The sequence below is a fragment of the Pongo abelii genome, chromosome 15, assembly GCF_028885655.2.
Source record: "Pongo abelii isolate AG06213 chromosome 15, NHGRI_mPonAbe1-v2.0_pri, whole genome shotgun sequence".
NCBI lineage: Eukaryota > Metazoa > Chordata > Mammalia > Primates > Hominidae > Pongo > Pongo abelii.
The window spans coordinates 80,109,049-80,134,125 of NC_072000.2; the positions used below are offsets into that span (position 1 = coordinate 80,109,049).

Sequence of the window (25,077 nt, forward strand, 5' to 3'; positions counted from 1 at the left end):
AACCTTTTGAAAGGTTTGGTTTTTATATCCAGCTTTTTGCTCCATAAAGCTTGCTCCCAGGGTCTCTGCCAGATGTACCAAGAAATCCAGCTTTGTCCTTATTTCTTCCTCCTGGGGACCATTCCATTGATCATGGAGTGGTAGGGGTGTGGAAACAGCAGAAGTCTGGTTCACATTCTCTATCCATTGTCAGGTCCAGCTGGCTGGAATCTCATTGTACTTTTAAAGGGCAGACATATCAGCTTCTAGCTTTTTGACATGATACCTCAATGTATTCTTCCCAAATTTATGTAATTGTCACACAGTTATTTAATAAAATCAAAGTAAAGTTAGCCAAAACATCTCCCTCCCCAGCATCTTCCCATCATCACTTCTGCTGCTTTTTCCTTTTCTGTATCTCTGCTTATTGAGTGGCTAATCAGAAGTCTCTCCTCAAGAGCTTGTAATTCTGTGTTTCAAATTAGATATTTTATTTGGATCCTACCCATATTCTTAATCTTTTTCATTGAGTCAACCTTATTCTCTCTGTTGAATTTACTATATCCACAAAGAGCAGTTCTTATGATGGCTAATTTCTGATTTATGTTTCTGGTGCTTGTGATAGTGATTCAGTAGATGATTTGATGCACAAAGAAGGAGGTCGTATGCTGGGAAAAGAAGGAAGAGATAGAAATAAGTTAGATGCCGAATATATAAACTGGTAATTGAGATGTCAATTTTAGGCCAAAATCTAATAGATTAGCAAACCAATGAGTTGGCAGTCCTTAGAGAAGTAGAAGGGAATCATTTAAGCCCAGCACTGATTCATGAAAAAAGTAAGTTATGCTAGACTGACTTCATTTCCCTTCAAGGTAGAATTACTTTGGTAAGAGAACACCAGGGGACTACAAAGGAATTACTGTAACTAGGTTTCCCCAAGGCATAATGAAATCTTGTGAGCACAAAAGAGAAAGGTGAATGTGGTAATACTATCATTAAGAATATTTGGCGACTGGTCGGGTGTGGTGGCTCACACCTGTAATCCCAATACTGTGGGAGGCTGAGGCAGGTGGATTGCTTGAGCCAAGCAGGGAGTTCGAGACCACCCTGGGCAACAGGTTTGAGACCATCCTGTCTCTAACAAAAATACAAAAAATTAGCTGGGCATGGTAGTATGCACCTGTAGTCCCAGCTACTTGGGAAGCTGTGGTGGGAGGATTGCTTGAGCCCAGGAGGCGGAGGTTGCAGTAAACCGAGATCATACTACTACACTCTAGTCTGAGTGACAGGGTCTCAAAAAATAAAAATAAAAAAATTGGGGGCCGGGTGCGGTGGCTCATGCCTGTAATCTCAGCACTTTGGAAGGCCGAGGTGGGCGGATCACTTGAGGTCGGGAGTTCGAGACCAGCCTGACCAACATGGAGAAACCCTGTCTCTACTAAAAATACAAAATTATCCGGGCATGGTGCTACATGCCTGTAATCCCAGCTACTAGGGAAGCTGAGGCAGGAGAATCGCTTGAACCTGGGAGGCTGAGGTTGCGGTGAGCCAAGATCGCGCCATTGCACTCCAGCCTGGGCAACAAGAGTGAAACTCCGTCTCAAAAAAAAAAAAAAAAAAAAAAATTGGTGACTAAATGTGCAGCTGTACCCAAACAATAAATCAAAGTTTGAGAATTAAGTTTCTGGAACTCTGTCATTGACTCATAGTTCCCAGTGTTTATCAATGAATTTATTCATTCATATTTATTTAGGTGTCTAGTATATGCTAGGCACTTAGGTACCTAGAAGACACGTGAATTCTGTTTTAAGATAACATGAAGTAGGAATTCCGTGGAATAATGAATACCTGGGATGACAGGCAGGATTCACCGTGATTTAAACGGGCTAGAATAATGAATCTAATTCATGGAATTTAATAGGGAAAAACATAAAGCCTTTCACATGAGTTCAAAAATTCAAGTGTAAAGAAGACTTTAAGGGTTTAGGTTGACTTTAAATATAATAGAATTTAACAATAGAAGGACAGGTGCAGTGGCTCACGCCTGTAACCCCAGAACTTTGGGAGGCTGCGGCAGGAGGATCCCTTGAGTCCAGGAGTTCAAGACCAGCCTGGGCAACATAGTGAGACCTCATCTCTACAAGAAATAAAAAATTAGCCAGGTGTGTTAGCACACACCTGTAGTCCTAGCTACTCAGGAGGCGGAGGTGGCGGAGGGATTGCTTGAGCCTGGGAGTTAGAGGTTGCAGTGAGCCACGATTGTACCACTGTACTCAGCCTGAGTGAGAGTGAGACCCTGTCTCAAAAAAAAAAAAAAGTTAATGGAATAAGAACTGCCAAAACCACATATTATCTTGTGGGAAAATGTTCATAACTTATTATCAGATGAAAAAAGCAGGTTATAAAGCATAGAGTATGGACTCATTCTGTTTGTGCAAGGGAAATGCACACAGAGGAAGAATATACGTCAACATGCTGACAAAATGTAGCAGACGTCTTTGGTTGTTGGATCACGGATGAATTTCTCTATGCCTTTTTGTCTCTCAGGTTTTAGGCATTGAGAATATAATGCTTTGATTCTTAAAAAATTGCTTTGGTTTTGTTTCATTTTGAAAAGGTGAAAGGGTATATAGCCGCTGCTGGTAATTTAGCCTTGGGGGAGGGGAGGAAGATTTGGTAATCTTTCTCATTCCTCAGTGCTCACATCCAGTGCCTGAACCATTGCTTCTCTCTGGTAATCAGCATTATTAGTAAACCCCACTTCCCCACAGGAGCCACTCTGCCCAGAATTAGAGCATTCTGCAGCGGGATTGGTGTGGAGCAGCAGGCTTCCACCATAGGAAAGTCCCCTCCAGCAGGGGCCACCGTGCAGCCGCTCTCTCTGGCGGGTGAGACTGGCAAATGGACTTTACTCTCCTGCTCACACATCTGAGGATTCTGGCATCTTTTTTTTGGATCCAATAGTTTGGCTACCCTCATTTATCACCCAGGTGATCCCACATAGACACAAAACTTGGTAAAGGCATTGTAAATACTGCTTTGAAGTAGTATACTTCTTCTTTCTCAGAAGCAGTTCTTGTTGTTTAGTACCCTTATTGGTTCCCCTGTGCCCCAAAAGCTTGGGTTCACTTTCCATGGGAAGAATGTTAATAATAGCTAATGTTTACTGAACATTTATTATGCATGCCATGTGCTAAATGCTGTACATAGATTATCATTTAAGTTTTAGACCAACCCTATGAGAGATGGGATTAATTTTTATTCTCATTTTACAGCTAAGGAAACCAAGGCACAGAGAAGTTAAACATGTTGCTTCTAGTGGTAGAGCCAGGATCTGAACCTCGCAGGCTTGCGCCCGATCTCAGCCTTAGTCACTGCGTTGCTGCCTTCCCTTCTGCAGGTGGTCCTGTGCAGACCCGTGGTGTGGACCCAGAGTGCAAGGCCTCCTGAATTCTCACTATCTCAGTGCCTGCATTGGGTTTGATTCCTTCCCAGCACCCAAAACCTTTTATTTCTTTTTGTCTTCTTTCTTGGATTATTTCTTTAATCCTTTCCCAGGAGACTTTCGTCCTCTCAAATAAACACATTATTTAGAAGTTTTTAAGTCCTTTTACCCTGTTCTCAAGCAAGGAGATCAGCTTGCACTTACAATTTCGTTTAGTTACGTGCTTTTGACCTAGCATCAAAAGTTCACATAGCTTTTCCAGATTATTTCTGAGCTTTTCATTATCTCTAACACCATCCCTATTATACTTTAACTCTTCCCATAGAAGAACCATTTCTGTATAACTCCATAGGTTCAAAACAGGAAAAGCAGAAGAGAGTATACTCTTATCTCAAGGTGTAAACTCAAAGGTTAAAAAAAATTAATTTCTTTAGTATCGTCATTTTTAGAGATCACTTAAAAATCTTGTTCTAACACATAAATTCTCTAAGAATCAAAGCACTTGTCACCATGAGTGTGAACTCTTGGCAGGTCCGTCTAACTCACTTAAATAATGTTAAGCACAGATTTCATTTGGCTAGCTATCAGTGTTCCCAGTCAGCAGTTACTGGCAGTTATTAACAGTTATAGTTAATTTATAATTTACCTTTTACATGAAGATTTCTTAGTAGACTGTTTCAGTATGTATTAAGTTTATATCTAAGTGCAATTCAGCTTTTCTTTTTCACTAATGAGAGTAGTTATCAATCATTCATTGAACGCATTTCATAAACAGATTTATTCTTTACAGAGCCTCCACTGTGCAATTTCAGTGCTAAATTTAACTATTATGACCCTTGACTCTCTTCTAACTACATTTGACTTTTATTATCAATATATCATCAAGCTTACTTTCAGAGCCAACCATTGTTTCTGCCTTTCATCCATAGGACTCATTTACACCAAGACTGTCACTGTCCTTGCATTTCTCACTTCTTCAGACCTTCATGCCAGTTTACTGGGTCATTCAGACTAACATGATTTTCATCACTAATGTTAACATATAAGCTAGCTGCCCTTGATTCTGCCTAACATCTCCTGGGCTTTAAACCCCTGTGTTAATGTCACTTATTCCAGAGTCCTGCTATTCCTGACATTTTTTCACCTCCTCATTCTTCCTGTTGACTCACCTGACAAGTCACTGCTCTAGATCATGAGCTTTTAAAAAGCAGGAACTATGTGTTTTTCTTCTTGGTAGTCCGTAAGCACCTAGGAACAGTGTCCAATAAATGTGGATTGAATTGCACTGAAATGAAATAACTACTTAGGTATGTATCTTTACATATGATCCCAGTATTGCAAAGTACAAGAGAGAAAAAGTTATTTTATAGCTAAAATCAGGATATTATAAAAACAGGAAATAATAACAGGAGTTTTAATGAAAGATAAGTGAAAATGCTGTAACTTTTTGTTTGCATGTTTGTCTGTTTAAAATTGAGGTATAATTACGTAAACTAAAAAATCATCTATTTTGGCTGGACGCAGTGGCTTACGCCTGTAATCCCAGCACTTTGGGAGGCCGAGGTGGGCAGATCACTTGAGAACAGGAGTTCGAGGCCAGCCTGACCAACACAGTGAAACCCCATCTCTACTAAAAATACAAAAAGTAGCTGGGCGTGGTGGCACACGCTTGTAATCCCATCTGCTTGAGAGGCTGAGGCATGAGAACTGCTTGAACCCAGAGGTGGAGGTGGCATTGAGCGGAGACCATGCCACTGCCCTCCAGTCTGGGTGGCAGAGCAAGACTCCGTCTCAAAAAAAAAGAGAAAAAATATATATATATTTTAACTGTTCAATTTGATGAGTTTCAGCAATTTTATATATCTTTGTTAACCACCATGCAACACAGCATACAGAACATTTCCATCACACTTCAAAATTCCCTTGCGTCTTTTTCCAGTCAATACTGCCCCTCCCCACTAGTAATCATTCTTCTGACTCCTCTCACTGTAGATGTGCTGTGCCTGTTCATGAATGGAATCATACAATATTTGTTCTTTTGTGTTTGGCTTCTTTCATTCAATACAGTGTTTTTGAGATTCATCTGTTTTGTTGCTTATATTAGCAGTTCATTCGTTTTTATTGAGCAATACTCATTGTATGAATACACCACAATTTATTTCTCTAATGATAGGCATTAGGATTGGTTCCAGTTTTTGACTACTATGAATACAAATTCAATGAAAATTCTTAATGCAACTTTTTTTTAAGCCACATTTTTATTTCTTTTGGGTCAATACCTAGAAGTAGAATTGTCCTGTCGTGTAAATATATGTTTAACTTTATAAGAAACTGACCAGTAGTTTTCTGAAACGATTGTATCATTTTACACCCCCATCAGTAATGTGTGAAAGTTCTAGTTGCTCTTCATGCTCACTAACATCTGATATTGTTGTCCGTTTGATTTCAGTCATGTTAGTAGATGTAAGATATTAGTTGCATTTCCCTGATGAGTACTGATGTTGAGAACTTTTCATTTGCTTGTTAGCCGTTCACATATTTTCTTTTGTAAATTGACTGTTCCAATCTTTTATGTGTTCTTAAATCTCATTATTTTTATTATTTAAATCAACAATTACCAATAGGGCATTTTTATATTTTATCACTAGAAATCCTTTGTCACATATACATACCTATATTGCAGATATTTTTCCTCAAAGGCATGTCTTGCTTATTCATTTTCTTTTTGTTAGTGATGTCTTTTGATGAGCAGAAATGTCTTGATCATGGTAGTTTTGTAGTAGTCTTGAAATCAGGTGATGTAAGTTCTCTTTTTCAAGATTGTTTTGACTAATATAGATTCTTTGATTTTTCCATAATGTGGAAATCAACCTTTCCTGCCATCAGAGGTATGCTAGAAGAAAAAAAAAAAAAAAAAAAAAGAAAAGAAAAAAAAATCAACATGTCAGTTTCTTCAACAACAAAAACAAAGCCTGCTGGAATTTTTATTGTGATCACTTTGAATCTGTAGATTGATTAGGGGGTAGTTCCCAGTTCTGGCTATGTTTTTATCTGATCAACCTACTTGATAAAATATAAAATACAACTATTTAAAGGCACTGGAGGGTGAACAAAAGCTGATTGATACTGGAGATGAATCAACATTTGAAAGAAGGGAATTGCCAGGGGTGAGTTTTCTGGGTTTTTGTTTGTTTGTTTTCTGTTGTTGCGTTTTCACTTAAGGGCAAGTCATAGTTTGCACCACATGGAGCTGATAAAACTTGCCCCAAAATCTGCAGTCTAACTGGCTTGGTGAACTGGAAGATGGAGTTCAGGACAACCACATCTGCTGTAGAGGGAGAGGGGAACTCTAGAAATGAGACATCTCCAGAAAAGGGGAGCCTAAATTCTATGTAGAAAATTTTCCCAAATCTCTGACTGACCCCTGACTAATGCATATGCAAGACATACTTCAAAGCATGCAGGTAACACAAAAAGAACTGATCTGAGGGGCAGCCCACGGAGGAGAAGAAAGAATTGCAATATGAGTTTCTCCAGGTTAACCATCTACTTAAAACACATACACACACATTCTTTAGAGCGACGTAATACAATCCAGTCTCTACAACATGTCATTCACAATATCCAGGATACAATATGAAATTATTCAATGTAGGAAGAAATAGAAAAATATGACCTATCCTCAGAATAAAACATAATCAATGAAGATCAATCCTTAGAAGGCCCAGATGATAGAATTAACAGACACGGATTTTAAAGTGACTCTTAAAACTGTGCACAAGGACGTAAAGGAAAATATGCTTTAATGAATGAAAAATACAAAATATTGACCAGGTGTGGTGGCTCATGCCTGTAATCCCAGCACTTTGGGAGGCTGAGGCGGGCTGATCACCTGAGGTTGGGAGTTCAAGACCAGCCTGGCCAACATGGCAAAATCCCATCTCTACCAAACATACAAAAATTAGCCGAGCGTGGTGGCACATGCCTGTAATCCCAGCTACTTGGGAGGCTGAGGCAGGAGAATTGCTTAAACCCAGGAGGCAGAAGTTGCAGTAAGATGAGATCACGCCACTGCGCTCCAGCCTCTGAGGTACAAGAGTGAGACTCCATCTCAATAATAATATAATAAGAAAGACAGATTTCCAAATGGAAATTGTGAAACTGAGAAAAACAATATCTGAAATACAGAATAGACATTCTAACAATATTGAGTCTTCTAGTGAGTCAACATGGTATATCTTTGTACTTATGTAGGTTTTGTTTAATATCTTTAATTAATGTTTTATAAATTCAGTGTAGTGACCTTATGTATTTTCTATTAGATTTATTCTTAGGTATTTGATGTATTCCCATGATATTATAAGTTGTATTGCTTTTTTTTTTTTTTTTTTTTTTTTTTGAGACAGAGTCTCTCTCTGTTGCCCAGTCTGGAGTGCAGTGGCACAATCTCAGCTCACTGCAACCTCTGCCTCCCGGGTTCAAGTGATTCTCCTGCCTCAGAATCCCCAGTAGCTGGGACTACAGCACCCGCCACCACTCCTGGCTAATTTTTGTATTTTTAGTAGAGACATGGTTTCACCATATTGGTCAGGCTGGTCTCAAACTCCTAACTTTGTGATCTGCCCACCTCTGCCTCCCAAGTGCTGGGATTACAGGTGTGAGTCACCACGCCCAGCCGAGTTGTATTGCTTTTTAAAATTTCATTTTCCAATTGTGTATTTCTAGTATATAAAAATATGATTTCATTTTGTTTATGGACCATGATTACTGCAACTTTGCTACATTTATTTATTAGTTCTAGCAGTATCTCTGTAAAGTTTATAAGGTTTTCTATGTAAACAATCATCTGTCAATGAATAATATCTTTTTTTCTTGTCTTAAACTGGCTAGGTCATTCTTTACTGCTGTTGAATAGAAATGTTTTCTAGTTTACTAAGAGTGTCTGTCAGGAAATGGGTGTTGAATTTTGTCAAATGCATTTCATGTCTAACAGTATTAATATATGACTTTTCTTCATTCTCTTAATGTGGTGAATTATATGATTGACTTTTTTTCTAATGTTACCCTTGCATTCCTATGGTAAATACCACTTGGCCATGATATATTATCCTAGTGTATTTGATTGGTTGGTTGATTAGATAGATAGATAGATAGATAGATAGATAGATAGATAGATAGATAGATTTTATTAGCTAATATTGTGTTAAAGTTTTTTTTATGTATCTGTGTTCATCAGGCATATTGGTCTGAAAAGACCAAAAAAAAGTAATTTTTTTTTGTACTATGTCAGATTTCTGTATTAGAGATATGCTAACCTCATAAAATGAGTTGGGAAGTTTTTTTTTTTCTCTCCTCTTTTTTGGAAGAGTTTGTGAAAGGATGGAATTATTTCTTCTTGTTTGATAGAATTCTTTTTTTTTTTTTTTTTTTTTTTTTGTGGGGAGGGGGAGACAAGAGTCTCACTCTGTCACCCAGGCTGGAGTACAGTGGCACAATCTCCGCTCACTGTAACCTCCGCCTCCCAGGTTCAAGCGATTCTCCTGCCTCAGCCTCCTGAGTAGCTGGGATTACAGGCACCAGCCACCACTCCTGGCTATTTTGATATTTTTAGTAGAGATGGGATTTCAACATGATGACCAGACTGGTCTCGAACTCCTGAACTTAAGCGATCCACCCACCTCAACCTCCCAAAGTGCTAGGATTACAGGAGTGAGCCACCACGCCTGGCATAGAATTCGTTTTGAAGTCATCTGGGCTTAGAATTTTCCTTCTGTGTAAGAAAATATTAAGGTTTTTAAAAGGTTTGATTACAAATTAAATTTTTAAAATATGTATTGCAGCAGGTCTGTGATTCTCAAAGTGCTGTTATTGGACCTGGGGGCTGTGGAGAGGTTGGGAGGAGAGGGGATCCTCAGGACCCTTTGAGGAAGCCAATAGAGTCAAACATTTTCATAGTGATACTAAGACATTTCTACTTTTTTCACTGTGTTGACATTTGCACCAATGGTACAAAAACGATGGTGGGTTTTGTAAAACTGCTCGTGCCTTAGCACAGATCCAGGCAATGGCACCAAACTGTAATAGAAGTCACTGTGTTCTTGACCACCATAGCATTTTCACTTGAAAGAAATGCCAGTGCTGCTTAAGAGTATCCTTCATAAGCAGTAATAATTATTTTCTTAAACTCAACCCTGGAGTGTATATCTTTTTAATATTCTATCTGACAAAATGAGATGTACACATAAAGCAATTCGGCTGCTTAGTATGTAATAGTTGTCTCAAGGAAAGGCATTTGTGACCCTGAACTTGAAAGAGCATCTATCTGATAGACAAACTAGGGTTATTTGGATTTGGATATTTGGCAGTTGTTTCCTCAAAAGTAAACAGTGAGCCTATCACTTCAAAGAATACAACTGACAGTATTGGTTGTCAGTGATAAAATTACAGCTTTTCAGGAAAAGTTTGACTTTTGGAAAACTTGTATCCACCACTGTGAGTTTGACATCTTCCTAATACTTGAAGATTTAAATATCTGTACATTTCACAAAGTGCCATTGAAGTGAATAGACTTTCTTGTAAAGAAATAATTTCTCCCCAGAAAGCACCTCCTTCATGGCCTTACAGTGTTTCTCATCAGAAACACCATTGGCATTTTAAGCAGCACACATTTTCTTAATACAAGACTAGTCCTTTCATTTCTGGATATTTAACACCCCGACCTCCACCTATTAAAAGTCAGTGACACCTCCACCCCCATCCTTGTGACAATTGAAAGCACACTCACAGTTGCAAGCACCATCAAAAAGAGCAGGGGCATCCTTGTACATGGTAGCTTGTGTTTGGCTGGACTTGGGTGGAGGAGGCTGGGAAAATGGACCGTGGAATCACCCTCTGTACAAGTGTCACAGTCCTCTGCATATCTTTATGGAGAGTGCAACTTCTGTTGAGATTTTGCTTTACATTTTTCAGATTCCCTCCAAGTTCCCTAAAACCAGTATCCATTTGATGGAACAGATATTAAACCAGAGGAAAAGTATAGCTCTTCAATGTTTATTGGCTGGAGGTTGCAGGTATGCTGCAGGAAGGGCAGTTGTAGAGAAGAACGTTTCATCCTGCAGTGCCACAGTACAATATAGAAAGTAAGATAAAGTTCTAAATGGATAGGCTAATAAGAGAATGTAGTATTTAGACAAATTTGCAATATTGTTGCCTATCTGCTACATATGTAAAGGGGAAATACAGCGTAATTCACTTTGAATCAGATGTTAAGCACAGAGCCTTCCCACAGCTAATTCTCTTGGCTCTGTATACTCTGTTGTAGAAGTAAAGTAAATCAATTAGAAGATATTTACAGGGCCTGTGTACAACATTACATTTTAGCATTGAGCAGGAAAAACACTAAATTTTGGAGAGAATGATTGAACCTCAAAATTTTTGGTAGGAGTAGAAAACATTATTAGAAAAATAGAACTTGTTGAGGTTCAAGAGTGGGATGGAATTTTGCATTGAAATGGAAAGTATGAGATGCCTAGAAAGGAATATTTAGATATATAAACTTGGGCACCAGAAATCAAGGAAAGGCCAAGTTATGGTACACCTGGCCTCCGCTGTGTCGATCATTATAGCACTTGCATACTGCAAACCCCAAGGCTTGTTCTTTAAGTGTGAGATACCATGGACTGAGTAACACCCACTGTAACTCAAAGCAAGCAAGTTTCTCATGGCACTTATTACGTTACACAGCTGAGCATTTCTGCCTGCACCCAGTGTTGCACTGTAAAAATGCCTGCCTCTTTGCTAAAAGCCTCTACTTGCTTGAGAAACTTCCTTTTGTGATTTGTAGACTGGACTTATGTTACTGATGAGATTAAAAACAGATTTCATTATAAAAGTTTATGATGTTCCAGTCCGTTCAATATGTGTGCAGTTGGAGGAACACATCCTTTCTTATCCACAATTCCTTATTTGATCTTCTTTTGCCCACTGTCCTACCCTTTATATATCCACAGACCCCCCACCTCATATTCACATACCTGCAAACCTGTCCATGATCATCCCCACATAAAGGGGCCTGGTTTGGTTTCAGACTTTGATTTCTGATACACAAGAAGGCATTAAAGTGAATGTCTCCTGGGGATATTTGTTATTAAAACAGCTTTTAGCAAATGAACCAATCTAGCCAGTGAGATGAATTCTGATGTAAGCTTCATAGTTACATAAATCCTGTAAAATCTAATCACTGAGTCTAGATTGCTTTCTGTAGCTAGAAACTTCTGTAACCAGCAAAGCAGGAACGAAAGCAGAATCACTGTTGATGGGCTTTCTGAACTTTAGTCCAGTTGTAACTAATAGTTTCATTCTGGATTCAAAGCAGCACCTGCCCTAATTGGTGTGGAAATCTCAAGGTTAGCCAGCTAAAGCAGTTTCTTCTTTTTCACCTGTTTCTTTCCTTTGTATTCATTTGTTTACTGGATCAGCCCATTCCTGCCTTGAACCTAGATACCTTTCTTGGCGGCTCCCCCTTTCGTTCACAGCTCACTCCGTTCCTTTAGCTGAGCCAGTAAATTCAGTAGTTTTGGGTGTTTTATCTTCAGTAAGCTTTTTTCTCTTCCCTCACTAATGAGAAAAGAGATAATAGGTTCCTCAGGCTCCTCCTTCCCTAACGATGTCACCTTGTTTTACTGTCACTCAGCACGCTGCTTTGTGAATAATGTTAACATTTCACTAATGTATTGAAGTATTTATTTATATTTGATCAGTGCTCACCATATTTCTCCATACGTCTAGAAGTCTCTTGGGAAAGATCATGCCCTTTTAACTGTCTGATAACATGCACACTGAGGCACTTCAAGAAGGATCACTGAAGATCAAATGTCGCACTCAGAAAACTTAATAGATAAGCTCTGAGCTTTTTGGTGTGTTCTCCAAGAAGATTAGCAGATGGTATACAATTGAGCAACTGAACTGTGGGAGTCAAACTGTGGGAGGAGATGAGTAAGGGATGTGACATATCAGAGGTGAGATTATGGGATAGAAAGCCGAAAGAATACAGTTCACGGACTTACCCTTAATGAGAGATTTGGAAATCTCTCTAAGAGAGTTGGGAAACCAAAGCAGAGGCCTGAAAAGACCAGGTTGTGAGGGAGGGCACAGGCAACAGAGGAGCATGGACTTCAGAGCTTGGCAAACATTTCACTTTGCTCCCTCCTTCAGTGCTCTGTTGAGTCATCAGGACCCGGGCTATAAATAACCCTATGTGGCTTCTAGGTGAGGACTCTGGAAGGTCTGTGTAGCCTCACTCCAGGGTTGCTACACCTCTGTCATTGAAATGACTTCAATGACAAAGGAAAGAATAACACTGATTTAAATCACTGTGAATACTTCTCTCAATTTAGGCAGCCTTTCATTTTTCTAAGCCCCCTTAACCAGGGTTTGGAGCAAGGTTGTTCATTATGAAAGTCTTAAGTTTCTTCTATGTACAATTTTCTTGTCACTACCTAAAAAGGAAAAGAAACACAGTGTAATTAAAGATGGTCCCAAGAAGAATAACCAAAAGTGTTAAGGAGATGGAAAGACTGACAAATAAGACTGTTCTCAAAAGAAATGAGACAGCTTTAGGAGATATACCTAATGCTAAATGACGAGTTAATGGGTGCAGCACACCAGCATGGCACATGTATACATATGTAACTAACCTACACATTGTGCACATGTACCCTAAAACTTAAAGTATAATAATAATAAAAAAAGAAAAAAAGAGACCTTTAGAAAATCATACTAAAATATATTTAGCATAAAATTTACCATTTTAACCATTTTAAAGTGTACAATTCAGTGGCATTTAGTACATTTATACTGTTTTGCAACTATTAGCCACCATCTGTCTCCAGAACTTTGTCATTATGCCAAACTGAAGCTCTGTACTCACTGAAAAATGACTTCCTATTCCCTAATTCCGTAGCCCTCGATAATCACCATTCTAAAATGGTGTCTCTGTCTCTAAAATTTACCTATTCCAGGTACCTCACATAAGTGGCATCATATAATATTTGTTCTTTTGTGACTGACTTATTTCACTTAGCATAATATCTTCAAGGTTCTGTACATGTGCTGCAGCATATGTCAGAATTTCCTTTCTCTTTAAGCCTGAGTAATATTGTATGTAGATTCATCTGTTGATGGACATTTGGGTTGTTTTCACCTTTCGCCTATTTTGCACAATGCTGCTATGAACATTGGTGTACGGTTATTAGTTTTGATTTCAATTCTTTTCTGTATATGTCTACAAGAAAAATTGCTGGATCATTTGGTTATTTTGTGTTTCACTTTTTGAGGAACCCCTAAAGTGTTTTCCAGAGTAGCTGTACCATTTTACTTTCCCACCAGCATTGCACAAGGGTTCCAGTTTTTCCACATCCTCAGCAACCCTTGTTATCTTCCGGTATTTTGTTTTAATAATAGCCAGCCAAATGGGAATGAAGTAGTATAAATGGGGTCTTTTCTACTGGGAAAAGTGATCTGAGAGGGGAAATGTAGGAGGCTGTAGTTGTAAAGACTTCTGCTAGGAAGTACACAGACATGGTCACCAGAATCTAGAATTTGGAGCTGGGTGCAGTGGCTCACGCCTGCAATCCAAGCACTTTGGGAGGCTGAGGTGGGCAGATCGCTTGAGCCCAGGAGTTTGAGACCAGTCAGGGCAACATAGTGAAACCCCCGTCTCTACAAAAAAAAATATAAAAATTAGCCAGGCATGGTGGCACACACCTAGAATCCCAGCTTCTCAGGAGGCTGAGGTGGGAGGATCACCTGAGCATGGGGAAGTTGAGGCTACAGTGAGCTGTAATTGCACCACTGCACTCCATTCTGGGCTACAGATTGAGACCCTGTCTCTAAATAAATAAATAATTTGGGCAAGGAAGATAGTCAAAGTATTTAGCAAATACTATAACATAGCATAGGTACTGACTATTCAAAAAGGCCACCGGCCCTTCGCCTTCCTCAGATGTACAGATTGTCAGCCTCAGTGGGGACCCTATGAGGTAAATTTGGAATAATGAAAAAAAGTGTCTTCCCACACCATTTATGTTACCCAGTCATAGAGACATAAGCTCAAATATAAACAGCTTCTAAAAAATATTTAGATATGTAACTGATGCATGGTTGAGAGAAAACAAATTCTGTGTGATGAACCCTTTTCCTTTTGAAGTTGATGTTAGAGAATATGATCATGCATCTGTTCCTGCCTTAAGTTAGCCCCCCATCCTGCATTGGAAGCTCTCTGGACTCTTCTTGTAGGTCTTCTGGTAATCACAGGGGAATGAAATTGCTATTTCAGTTGTTTTACATCCATCTAATATTTATTGTACATTGACTATGTGCCAGGCCTTATGATACGTGCTAGGAAAAGAAGAGAGTGCAAAACAGACCCTGTCCTTGTCACCATGGAGCTACGGTTTAGTGGGAGAGTCAGATAATATCACACAAGTAGATTTGTAATTCCAAACTGTGCTTGGTTCCATATTGGAAAAATACCTGAGATATTTCTCTCCTTTCCTCTAGATTGTTCATACAACCACTCACTCTAAGAAACCTGCTTGCTTTTCTCTTCAGGAGCCTCCAGACAGGGGTATTTGCCTGGGAAGGAGAAGTAGAAAACAATGTGTACAGCAAGGCTACAGGGGTGGTCCCCCAGCACAAGTATCACCCCACAGCAGGCAGCTATCAGCTCCATTTTGCCCTGCAGCAACTTGAACAACAAAAACTTCAGTCCCGGCAGCTCCTGGACCAGAGTCGAGCCCGGCACCAGGTAATTCAAGATAAGTCTTTTCCATGTATTATATCTTCCTGCTGTTGGTAAAAAAAAAAAAAAAAAAAAAAAAGGTGAATGAATAAGAAATGTAGGATTAGTTTTCCAACCCCGTGCCATCCTGGCTTGGACAGCTCATGGGGAGTCTACTCTTGAGGAAAAACTGTTCTGGAGCCATAACACTGGCTTTGCTTGAAAGTGATGCTTAACCAGTGTTTGACATGTTTTTTTTTTTTCATTTGAATGCTTCTATACAAAAATCTCTATTGTGGTGTTTACCCTTTCTGTTGTATGATCTTAGTTTAGTAACCTCCCATAGGGTCTGATTCTAAGATACCTGAAAGCTTGCATTTTAAGCATCTTTATTTCTAAATGTTCTACTTTCTTGACTTGATATACTTGGCATACATGCGTGATATTACTCATTATCTAACAAGATTTTCAAGGAATAAATAAGTTGCAAGTTCTTCTGGTGGGAAATGGACATATGTTAGCATGCAGGTCATCTATAAATGATAGCTATTCATTCAACAAATGTTTACTGTGATTCTATTGTGTACTAGGCACTGTTTTAAACAGTGGGGCTGTAAGGTGACTGTACACACAAAAATCCTTGCTATTGTGCAACTTATGTGTAGGGAGATGTTGATTCGCTACTCACTGTCTATAAAATGCCAGAAACTCATGAGTGAGGGAGCTATATAAGTATATAGCACTAATATATTAGTATGGCCCCAATTGTAGAGAAAGGATGACCTCACCGAAAATTCAGGAGTTAAATTTTTCTTGGTGACTCAGGATCATCATTAGAGTAGTTACTATGTTCTACAGTGGGGTTATTGGAATGAATTAGTACTGATTCTATAAGCTTTTCTGACATTTGGTTATGTGAAGAAATGACTTTTTATCAGTTTGATCTCCTGATCATTTTTTTCTTATAAAAATGTAGTACATAGTGTGCATGAGTTTGTGCAAAATTATTTACTCAAAGACTAAAGCAACATTTCCCAAAGGTTTTTTCCTCTAAGTAAAACAATTATTATTATAGTCTGTCTTTTCAACTACCACCCATAATAAAATGTCATTTTATTATTTCAACATAGTTCATCACTTGATCATCTTTACCTGCAGTAGTATACTCTGTACATTATATTAATTCATCATAATTGAGAAATTGTAAGGGCCGGCATTTGCAAAGTAGTTCTTTAGACCATTTTTACTGGAGAAAAATAAACTTTCTTAATCTGGAAAGCATGGAATATAGCATCTCATTGTAATCACCACATCACTTTCTGTCATGTAAAATTTTCTTCATTTGGAAAATCTTGAGGTCTTGGGGACAGTAGACACATTTAAGCCAGTTTGCATTTTCACAATTCCAGATACAAATGTGTGTCTTAGTTGTTTTTTGGTTTTTTTTTTTTAAATCTGTGTTCTTAAATTTCTTAAAGCTTTTTAAACTTTAAACTCCCTGTTATTCAGAGTACTTGAGAATGCCAACTTAATCAGATACTGGATAGTGGAAGTATCACTGTATAGCCTGAAGATCAAAAAACTACTTCTCAGGTCCTTGGCTCATTACCTGGGCAACAAGAATAATTTGTGCACCAAACCCCCGCAACACGCCATTTACCTTCATAACAAACCTGAGCATGCACCCCTGAGCCTAAAATACAAGTCAGAAAAAAAAACTCTCTGGCTCTGATGAATCTAGACAGTTGGTACCTTTTAAACTATGCTTCAATACCTTGAAATGGAGGATGACTGGGGAAGGAGAGGCAGTTGTGTTGATTTTCACTTTTAGAAACTGCTTCATTTTTAAGTCCTTCTCATAGTTTTGATTAGCTTCCAGCAACTCACATTCCTTTGAAAATTCAAAGTACTGTACTACTATTCTTGTGTGGAATTTCTTTTCACTGAGGATTATACTGGTTTAGTTTCACTGAATTATGAAGTATATGGAAATTATGTTTTTTAGAATCTGTCAGAATATCTGTTTTAGCGAGGAGGCAGAACTCCCAAGAAGGGAGTTATCTCGTTCTCCTGGAGAGCAAACAGAAAATCATTCATCATAATTGTATATATGTGTATAACATTATTTCTTCTCCCCCACACCCCAAACCCGTTCTTCTAAACCACAGCTGATTTAGGTAAAAATGAGTAAGGGTGAAGTTTCTGGGACTATAGGAGAGAGCTAAAGTAACTAAATTCCATTAGCTTCAAGAGTTTATAATTAATAAAATAACAAATAAGATATTAAATATTCTAACAGGAAGAATGTGTAGAAACTTAGAGCACTTTATTTTAGAGGGTACTTAGAATCGTTCCACAGTGGAAGCAAAGCCCTACTAGATTTTATGCCTTTGTAGCTTAGCTGTGCTAGATCTCACCATTATAATTATCACTAAATTGTTGATTGAAGCATGGTTTATATTCTCAGTATTCCGTATTTCTGTCCTTGGGTTACCCTTTAGATAGCAATGGTACTTTTCTAATGAACTCCTTGCACTTGGATTCATTTTTCTAAAGTGTAGGGAGCCATTGGTATAACTAACAGAGTGTGGTTAACTGCCTGTTTGAAAGCAGTGGATAGAATTGGAATCTGATTTACCTAGCATTCATCCATAAAAGGGGCCTGTTTATGGAATGGGATGTTAAAGGAGGCCTTATATTTATCTTATATCATATTATATTATATTTATGAACAGCATCTTTCATATAGTAATCTCCTAATAATGTCTGGGAAGAGTTCATGCAGCCTTTCTCTCATTGTATACACAGGAAGTTCTCCATTCTTTTCGGCCTCCAATCAGAACACTTAGATATCCAACTTATTGAAGGTGTTAATTTCTGCTTAAACTCTGATTCAGGATATGAGTTTGGAAATGGACATCTCTCAGTTTTCATGGGGAATGAGCTTTGATCTTCATCTCAGTAGAGCATTGCACTCATAAATGTAGCAATTGTCATATACTTAATCCACCCCTGCAAAAGACTGATCCTGTGACATGGGAGTGAGAGGGCAAAGTCACCCAGAGCCAACGGCAGAAGTTTTCAGGAACAGAGATACAAGAAAGTTGGTGTGATCCAGTCCATATGACAGAGAGCATAATAAACAAAATAAGACAAAATGGAAACAATGAGCTTTTACACACTGATGGTAAAACCAGCAGTTTGAAAAACATTGTTTTAAGTCAGAGCAGAGGTCAGCAAACTTTTTCTGTAAATAGCCAGATAGTAAGTATTTTAGGCTTTGCAGGCCATAGCATCTCTGTTGCAACTACTCAGCTCTGCCATGGTAGAGTGAAAACAGCCATAAACAATATGTAAATGAATGAGTGTGGCGGTCTTTCAACAAAACTTTATGTACAAAAACAGACAATGGGCTGGATTTGGCCTGTAGGTCCTAGTGTGCAGACTCGTAGACTAGAGTAACAGAACCATTCGAAGGGCTTGTTAAAACAATTGTTCCTCCATCCCATTTCTGATTCATTAGGTTTGGAATAACCTAATGAATAGGCAGAATCCTCCCTTTTTGTTTTAATAATATAGCCACCACTTAAGCACTTACTGTGTTCCAAGCACTATTCCGGGTTCTCTATACACATTAACTCATTTAAAAATGAATTTCAGGGCCGGGCGTGGTGGCTTATGCCTGTAATCCTAGCACTTTGGGAGGCTGAGGCGGGTGGATCACAAGGTCAGGAGTTCGAGACCAGCCTGACCAATATGGTGAAACCCCATCTCTACTAAAAATACAAAAATTAGCCAGGCGTGGTGGCGTATGCCTATAATCGCAGCTACTCAGGAGGCTGAGGCAGGAGAATCACTTGAACCCGGGAGGCGGAGGTTGCGGTGAGCCAAGATCACGCCTCTGCACTGCAGCCTGAGTGACAGATTGAGACTCTGTCTCCAAAAAAAACAAAAAAAAGAATTTCAGGATGGTTGGGGGAAGTACAGAATCTCAAGAGTTAGGAATGATCAAACAAATCGGTTATATATTGATACAGCCCAATGCATGTCTTCTAATTCCGTCTTCCTTCTCCTGCTGTCTTCCTGCTTCTGAAGGAGAAAGCAAAAGAAAAGTTTTCTTTCAGCTGAGTCGGGGACTTTCTTGGGCAACAGTGACTACTGGTGACATCAGCATGAGTAGCTCTCCATGCTGGGGTCTGTGAGGAGGGCTGCACCGGCTGTGAGGCCCGACTGACCTGATTCTAATTGCAGACATTGAGCTGATGTTATTCTTGGCGCAGGACAGAGCGATTACTCAGTAGTTTCTGTTAAAGTGATCCTTTGTTAAACTTCTGCTCCCAACCCACTCCCTGCTTCCTTCCCTCCCACTCTCTTCTCTGCCTCATCCACAGTGAAAAAGAGCCCCAAAAGCAGAAAAATTAAGGACATTTTGATGGCCAACACAGAATTGCTGAAGTTTCCTTTAACAATAATGAGAGAAAGGAGAGATTTTAAATACATCTTAATTCTTCACTGGTTCCGGTTTCTTTCGAAACCCCTTCAATTTTTAGTAGACTTGATTTTCAACATTAGTAAATAACTCAAGGTAGGAGAAAACTGTGCGTCCTAAATTTCTGTCATCCTTCTGCCCCATCTGTTCTTTACTTCTCCCTTCCCACCATGTCCAAGTTTACTAAACTAATCTGGATTCAATAATCCTAGCAGAAACTAATGTTCCTATAACAGGCAGGACTGGCAGCAGCTCATTGTTCACATCAAGAGGTCTTTCAGTTTGCTGGTAACATCTTGAGTGCAGTGTGTAACAAGCTTTTTGCTAATGCTATGTGTGTATATACACAATCCCACAGGTGTGGAAAGGATTCCCATATAAACCGAACCATGTCTTGTTATTTTGCTCCTAAAAGTTCATTGCATGTGTCTAAAAAAATTCTGCCTCCTCCTGCAGGAATGAATTCTGTTTCGCCAAGCCTTCAGCTGCTGTGTGTTTGTGTTGTGGAGGAGGGGAGGGGAAAGAAAGAGAAATTCAGCAGGCACCCTGTCTTTTTCCAAGCAGCTGGCAATAACATGCTAGCTCCTCAGCGTGGCACAAATAGGCGAACAGTCTAGCCATGCAGGAGGTGTCTTGATACATCTTTATAATGGTGTATCAGAGAGGAAGGTTGGACTGGGGACATGAGAGGGGAGGAGTGTGTGTGTGTGTGTTTGTGTGTGTTTAAGTTCCGGAGCATATTGACTCCGGAACTTAATGTCATAACCTATTGCTTCTTTGTTTTTTTGTTTGGTTGGTTCTTTTGTTCTATTTTATTTTTCCACTTGACTTTTAGCAGGAACTCATACTTAGTATCTAGCTTTTAGTTATTATTGATTTTCCTAGGACCACTTGATTTAGTAGATTTTGCCAAGCCAAACTCTTTTATTCTTATTTAATGAAAATACATAGAAAATACATGAAATAATACTGCTTTCAGTTGTTTTGGAAATAGGCCACTCTAGACAGGCTTTGGAGTCAGATAACCCACAGCTTAAGTCTTGGCCCTGTCTAGTCCATGACTTAAGACAGGTTATTCAAACTTTTAGAACCTCATTTTCCTTATCTCTAATTTGAAGTTGATGATATATACCTGTGTATTATCATGATTGTAGTTCTCAGGATGTGATATTGATATTACCATATGTCAAGCACCAAAGTGGCCATTTTTTTGTATTATCTCAGTGGATCTTTACAGCTGCCCTCTTATTAGCCTCATTTCACAGATGAAAAAGCATAGTATCAGTTAGGTAACTTTCTCTGTGTCATATAAGTAATAAATGGTAGAACTGGGATTTGAACCCAGGTCTGTCAGCCTGCAGCATCCAAGCTCATGGCTATTATGCTGTATGCTGCCTCCTGCTGCTAATAAGGCATTCAATAAACAGCAACTGTAAGTACTATTACATAAATTTTAACTTGCAATTTATACATTCAACAAGTACTTTTTTTTTTTTTTTTTTTTTGCGATGGACTCTCACTCTGTGGCCCAGTCTGGAGTACAGTGGCGCAATCTCAGCTCACTGCAACGTCTGCCTCCCGGGTTCAAGCGATTCCCCTGCCTCAGCCTCCTGAGTAGCTGGGACTACAGGCGCACACCACCATGCCAGGCTGATTTTTGTATTTTTAGTAGAGATGGGGTTTTCACCATAGTGGCGAGGACGGTCTTGAACTCCTGACCTTGTGATCCACCCACCTTCGCCTCCCAAAGTGCTGGGATTACAGGCGTGAGCCACCATACCCAGCCAACAAGTACTTATTGACTCCTATGAAACTATGTTTGAAAAGTTATTATCAGGTCTCTTCAGCAGTCTCCTACTATTCATAAGCACCATCTCAAAAGAAAAGTTTTCTTGCACTTAGGCCTAGATGTCATCCCAATTACCTCAATTCTTAATGAAAGAAATATCTTAATAAGGTGTTCTTGGGCATAACAATCTTGGAAATGCCCATCCTTTACCCTCCCTTGTACTTTTATTAAGTAATAGGATTAGCACCTAACAACACATGCAGTATCCTGATGTTAGTTCTAGAGGTTTGGATAGTAGGAGCACTTGTATGGGTTGTTATTAATTCCTGTGTTATTAATAATACAGGAATGATTTCTGTAATTGTTATTTTGTCTTTTCAACACTGTTACTGGTAATACTATTTTAATTTTATTTCTATGATAGGTGTTTTTTAGAAGACTTCCAGGAAACCTGACAGGTGTCTACAAATGTGACTACCACAGATGACGTTTGTTTAATTCATATTATGCTTGCTTTTTTTTTTTTTTTTTTTTTTTTGAGATGGAGTCTTGCTCTGTCGCCCAGGCTGGAGTGCAGTGGCGCGATCTCGGCTCACTGCAAGCTCCGCCTCCCAGGTTCATGCAATTCTCCTGCCTCAGCCTCCCGAGTAGCTGGGACTACAGGCGCCCACCACCACGCCCAGCTAATTTTTTGTATTTTTAGTAGAGACAGGGTTTCACTGTGTTAGCCAAGATTGTCTCGATCTCCTGACCTTGTGATCTGCCCACCTCTGCCTCCCAAAGTGCTGGCATTACAGGCATGAGCCACCACGCCCGGCCTATGTTTGCTTCTTCAATATCATATAAGTCTGATCTTAGTGTATTATTACAATACAGACTTTCGTTCATTGTGTTAACTTATTACTGATAGTAACATAAGTCCCCTGGTTATCATCATGTTGCTTTCTAAGTTGCTGCTAGGGGAATATTCTTCTGGAATCTTACAGGAAAATGAACACACAGTAAATGCTTCCTGTGCACCAGATGTAGTCTTATCTCCATTCCACTGATGAGGAAATCCATGTTCAAAGAGTTTGGGTAACTTAGCCAAGATCACACAGCTGCCTAATTGTGGAGATAATATTTATACCAGGTCAGAGGACTTCCAAAGCCCCTTTCCACTCTACCGTCCTCCCCCACGACAGAATTGACTCTTCGTTTTCTTTTTAGTTTACATACTTATGAGTCAGAGAAGGCATTCCAGCATTATTGTTGCTGCACTGCTATATACTCTCATATACACAAATCTTTAAAAAAAAAAAAAAAAGGGTCAGTGTAACCAATTAAGATTCAGAACTCAGCTTGGTTGCTGCAGCTGTCTAGTGACCAGTTTTATTCTCTTCCCTCACTCTGTGGCCTGTGGTTTGTTTGTTTGTCTGTAGGTATATGAGGGACTCCCAGTAGTAACTTTGTGTGAGATGATGAAAGACTTCAATCCATCCATCTGAGATGGTGGCAGCCAGGGGAAAAATACTTAATGAATATATGACAGTAAGGTCTGTGGAAGATATGCACAGTAAACCAACCATGTGAGATCCTGGGCCAAACAAAACAAATTATACATTTGAAGACAGAGACAAGTTAGATGTTTATAACCTCAAAGTTGTAAAGGAAACTTAGAGATTGCCTTTGACTAATTATTTCATTTTAGTAATCAGGACACATAAGATACAGACACATTAGGAGAACGGGGCCCTGATATACAAATAATTTCTTATAAGTACTAACAAATAAAAGATAAAACACACAATTGAAAATGAAGCAGAACTATCTTTCTTTAGCCAGTTGAGCTTTCTATCTGGGGTCATGGCTGATCCTTTGATGTTATCTGTATGCATACTCACACTTTCACTTTAACAATAAGTAACAAACATTTGCTTACAGACAATAATTTTTTTCAGCCTTTCCTTCTCAAGAAAGAGAATGATCTTGGAGCAAGGTGAATGAAATTTGTCTTTATATACATATAGTGGAAACTGGACACATTGCTACATTTGCTTTAGAAAAGAGATATGATTTAAATAAATTTGCTTTAGATATGTTTGCTTTAAAAGGGAATCAGCATAACATAAATAAGAAAGACAGCATAGTATAGTGAGGTTCTTAAATCATACTCCATGGGTTTGAATCCCAGCTTACTACTCAGTACCTCTGCAATTATGAACAAATTTCTTAACATTTTTTGTGCCTTGGTTTCTTCTGTAAATGGTGATAATGAGGAGACACAGGTCATATGATTGGGAGGGATAAATGAGATAACATAAAGCACTTAAAGCAATGCCTGACCCATGATAAAAGGTCAATAAAAGGCCGGGTGTGTGGCTCACGCCTGTAATCCCAGCACTTTGGGAGGCTGAGATGGACGAATCACCTGAGGTTGGGAGTTTGAGACCAGCCTGACCACGGTGGAGAAACCCCGTCTCTACTAAAAATACAAAAAATTAGCTGTGCGTGGTTGCGTATGCCAGTAATCCCATCTACTCAGGAGGCTGAGGTAGGAGAATCACTTGAACCCAGGAGGCAGAGGTTGCAGTGAGCCAAGATCACGGCCATTACACTCCAGCCTGGGCAACAAGGGTGAAACTCCATCTCAAAAAAAAAAAAAAGTCAAAAGTTAGTTGCTCTTATAATTGTGTGTCACCCTTTTTTTCATTTAGGTAGAAAACATATAAATGTATCCTCTTAACAATTTTTATGTATACAGCACAGTATTGTTAACTATATGCATACTGTACCACAAATCTCCAGAACTGTTTTTTCTTTTTGAGACGGAGTCTCGTTCTGTCGCCCAGGCTGGAGTGCAGTGGCTCAATCTTGGCTCACTGCAACCTCTACCTCACGGGTTCACACCATTCTCCTGCCTCAGCCTCCCAAGTAGCTGGGACTACAGGCGCCTGCCATCTCGCCCGGTTAATTTTTTTTTGTTGTATTTTTAGTAGAGACAGGGTTTCACTGTGTTAGCCAGGATGGTCTCGATCTCCTGACCTCATGATCCGCCCGCCTCGGCCTCCCAAAGTGCTGGGATTACAGGCGTGAGCCACCGCGCCCGGCCCTCCAGAACTTTTTTATATTGCATGATTGAAACCGTACTCATTGAACAACTCCCTGTTTTCCTCTTTCCCATTCAGCCTCTGACAATCACCATTCTACTTTCTGTGAGTTTCATTACCTCATGTTAAGTGGAATGATTTTGTCATTAGATTCTTTTACTTAGCATAATGTCTTCAAGATTCATCCACGTTGTAGCGTATGACAGGATTCCCTTCTTTCCCTTCTTTATTTTTAAGGCTGAATAACATGTCATTGTGTGTGTATACACATATACATACCATGTTTTCTCTTTTTTTACTTTTTTATTTTTAGTTTTTGTGGGTACTACATACCACATTTTCTTTTTCCATTCATTCATTGATGGACATTTAGGTTCCTTTTACATCTTGGCTGTTGTGAATAATACATCAATGAACATGGATGTACAAATATCTCTTATGTATTATTTTTAACCGTAAATATACATGGCATTATGATTTCAACTTGGGGGTTTTACTTAAACCTCC

At 39.1% G+C, this 25,077-nt stretch overlaps 1 protein-coding gene across 51 annotated transcripts in view; it reads left to right on the top strand.

The window, feature by feature from the left end:
* TTLL5 (tubulin tyrosine ligase like 5) overlaps positions 1-25,077 on the top strand; it is a 295,793-nt gene that overhangs the window by 189,485 nt on the left and 81,231 nt on the right. For all 51 annotated transcript variants that reach the window (XM_063715226.1, XM_063715251.1, XM_063715254.1 and 48 more), the window contains 1 exon segment: positions 15,035-15,230. In XM_063715226.1, the coding sequence (XP_063571296.1) occupies positions 15,035-15,230 (196 nt within the window).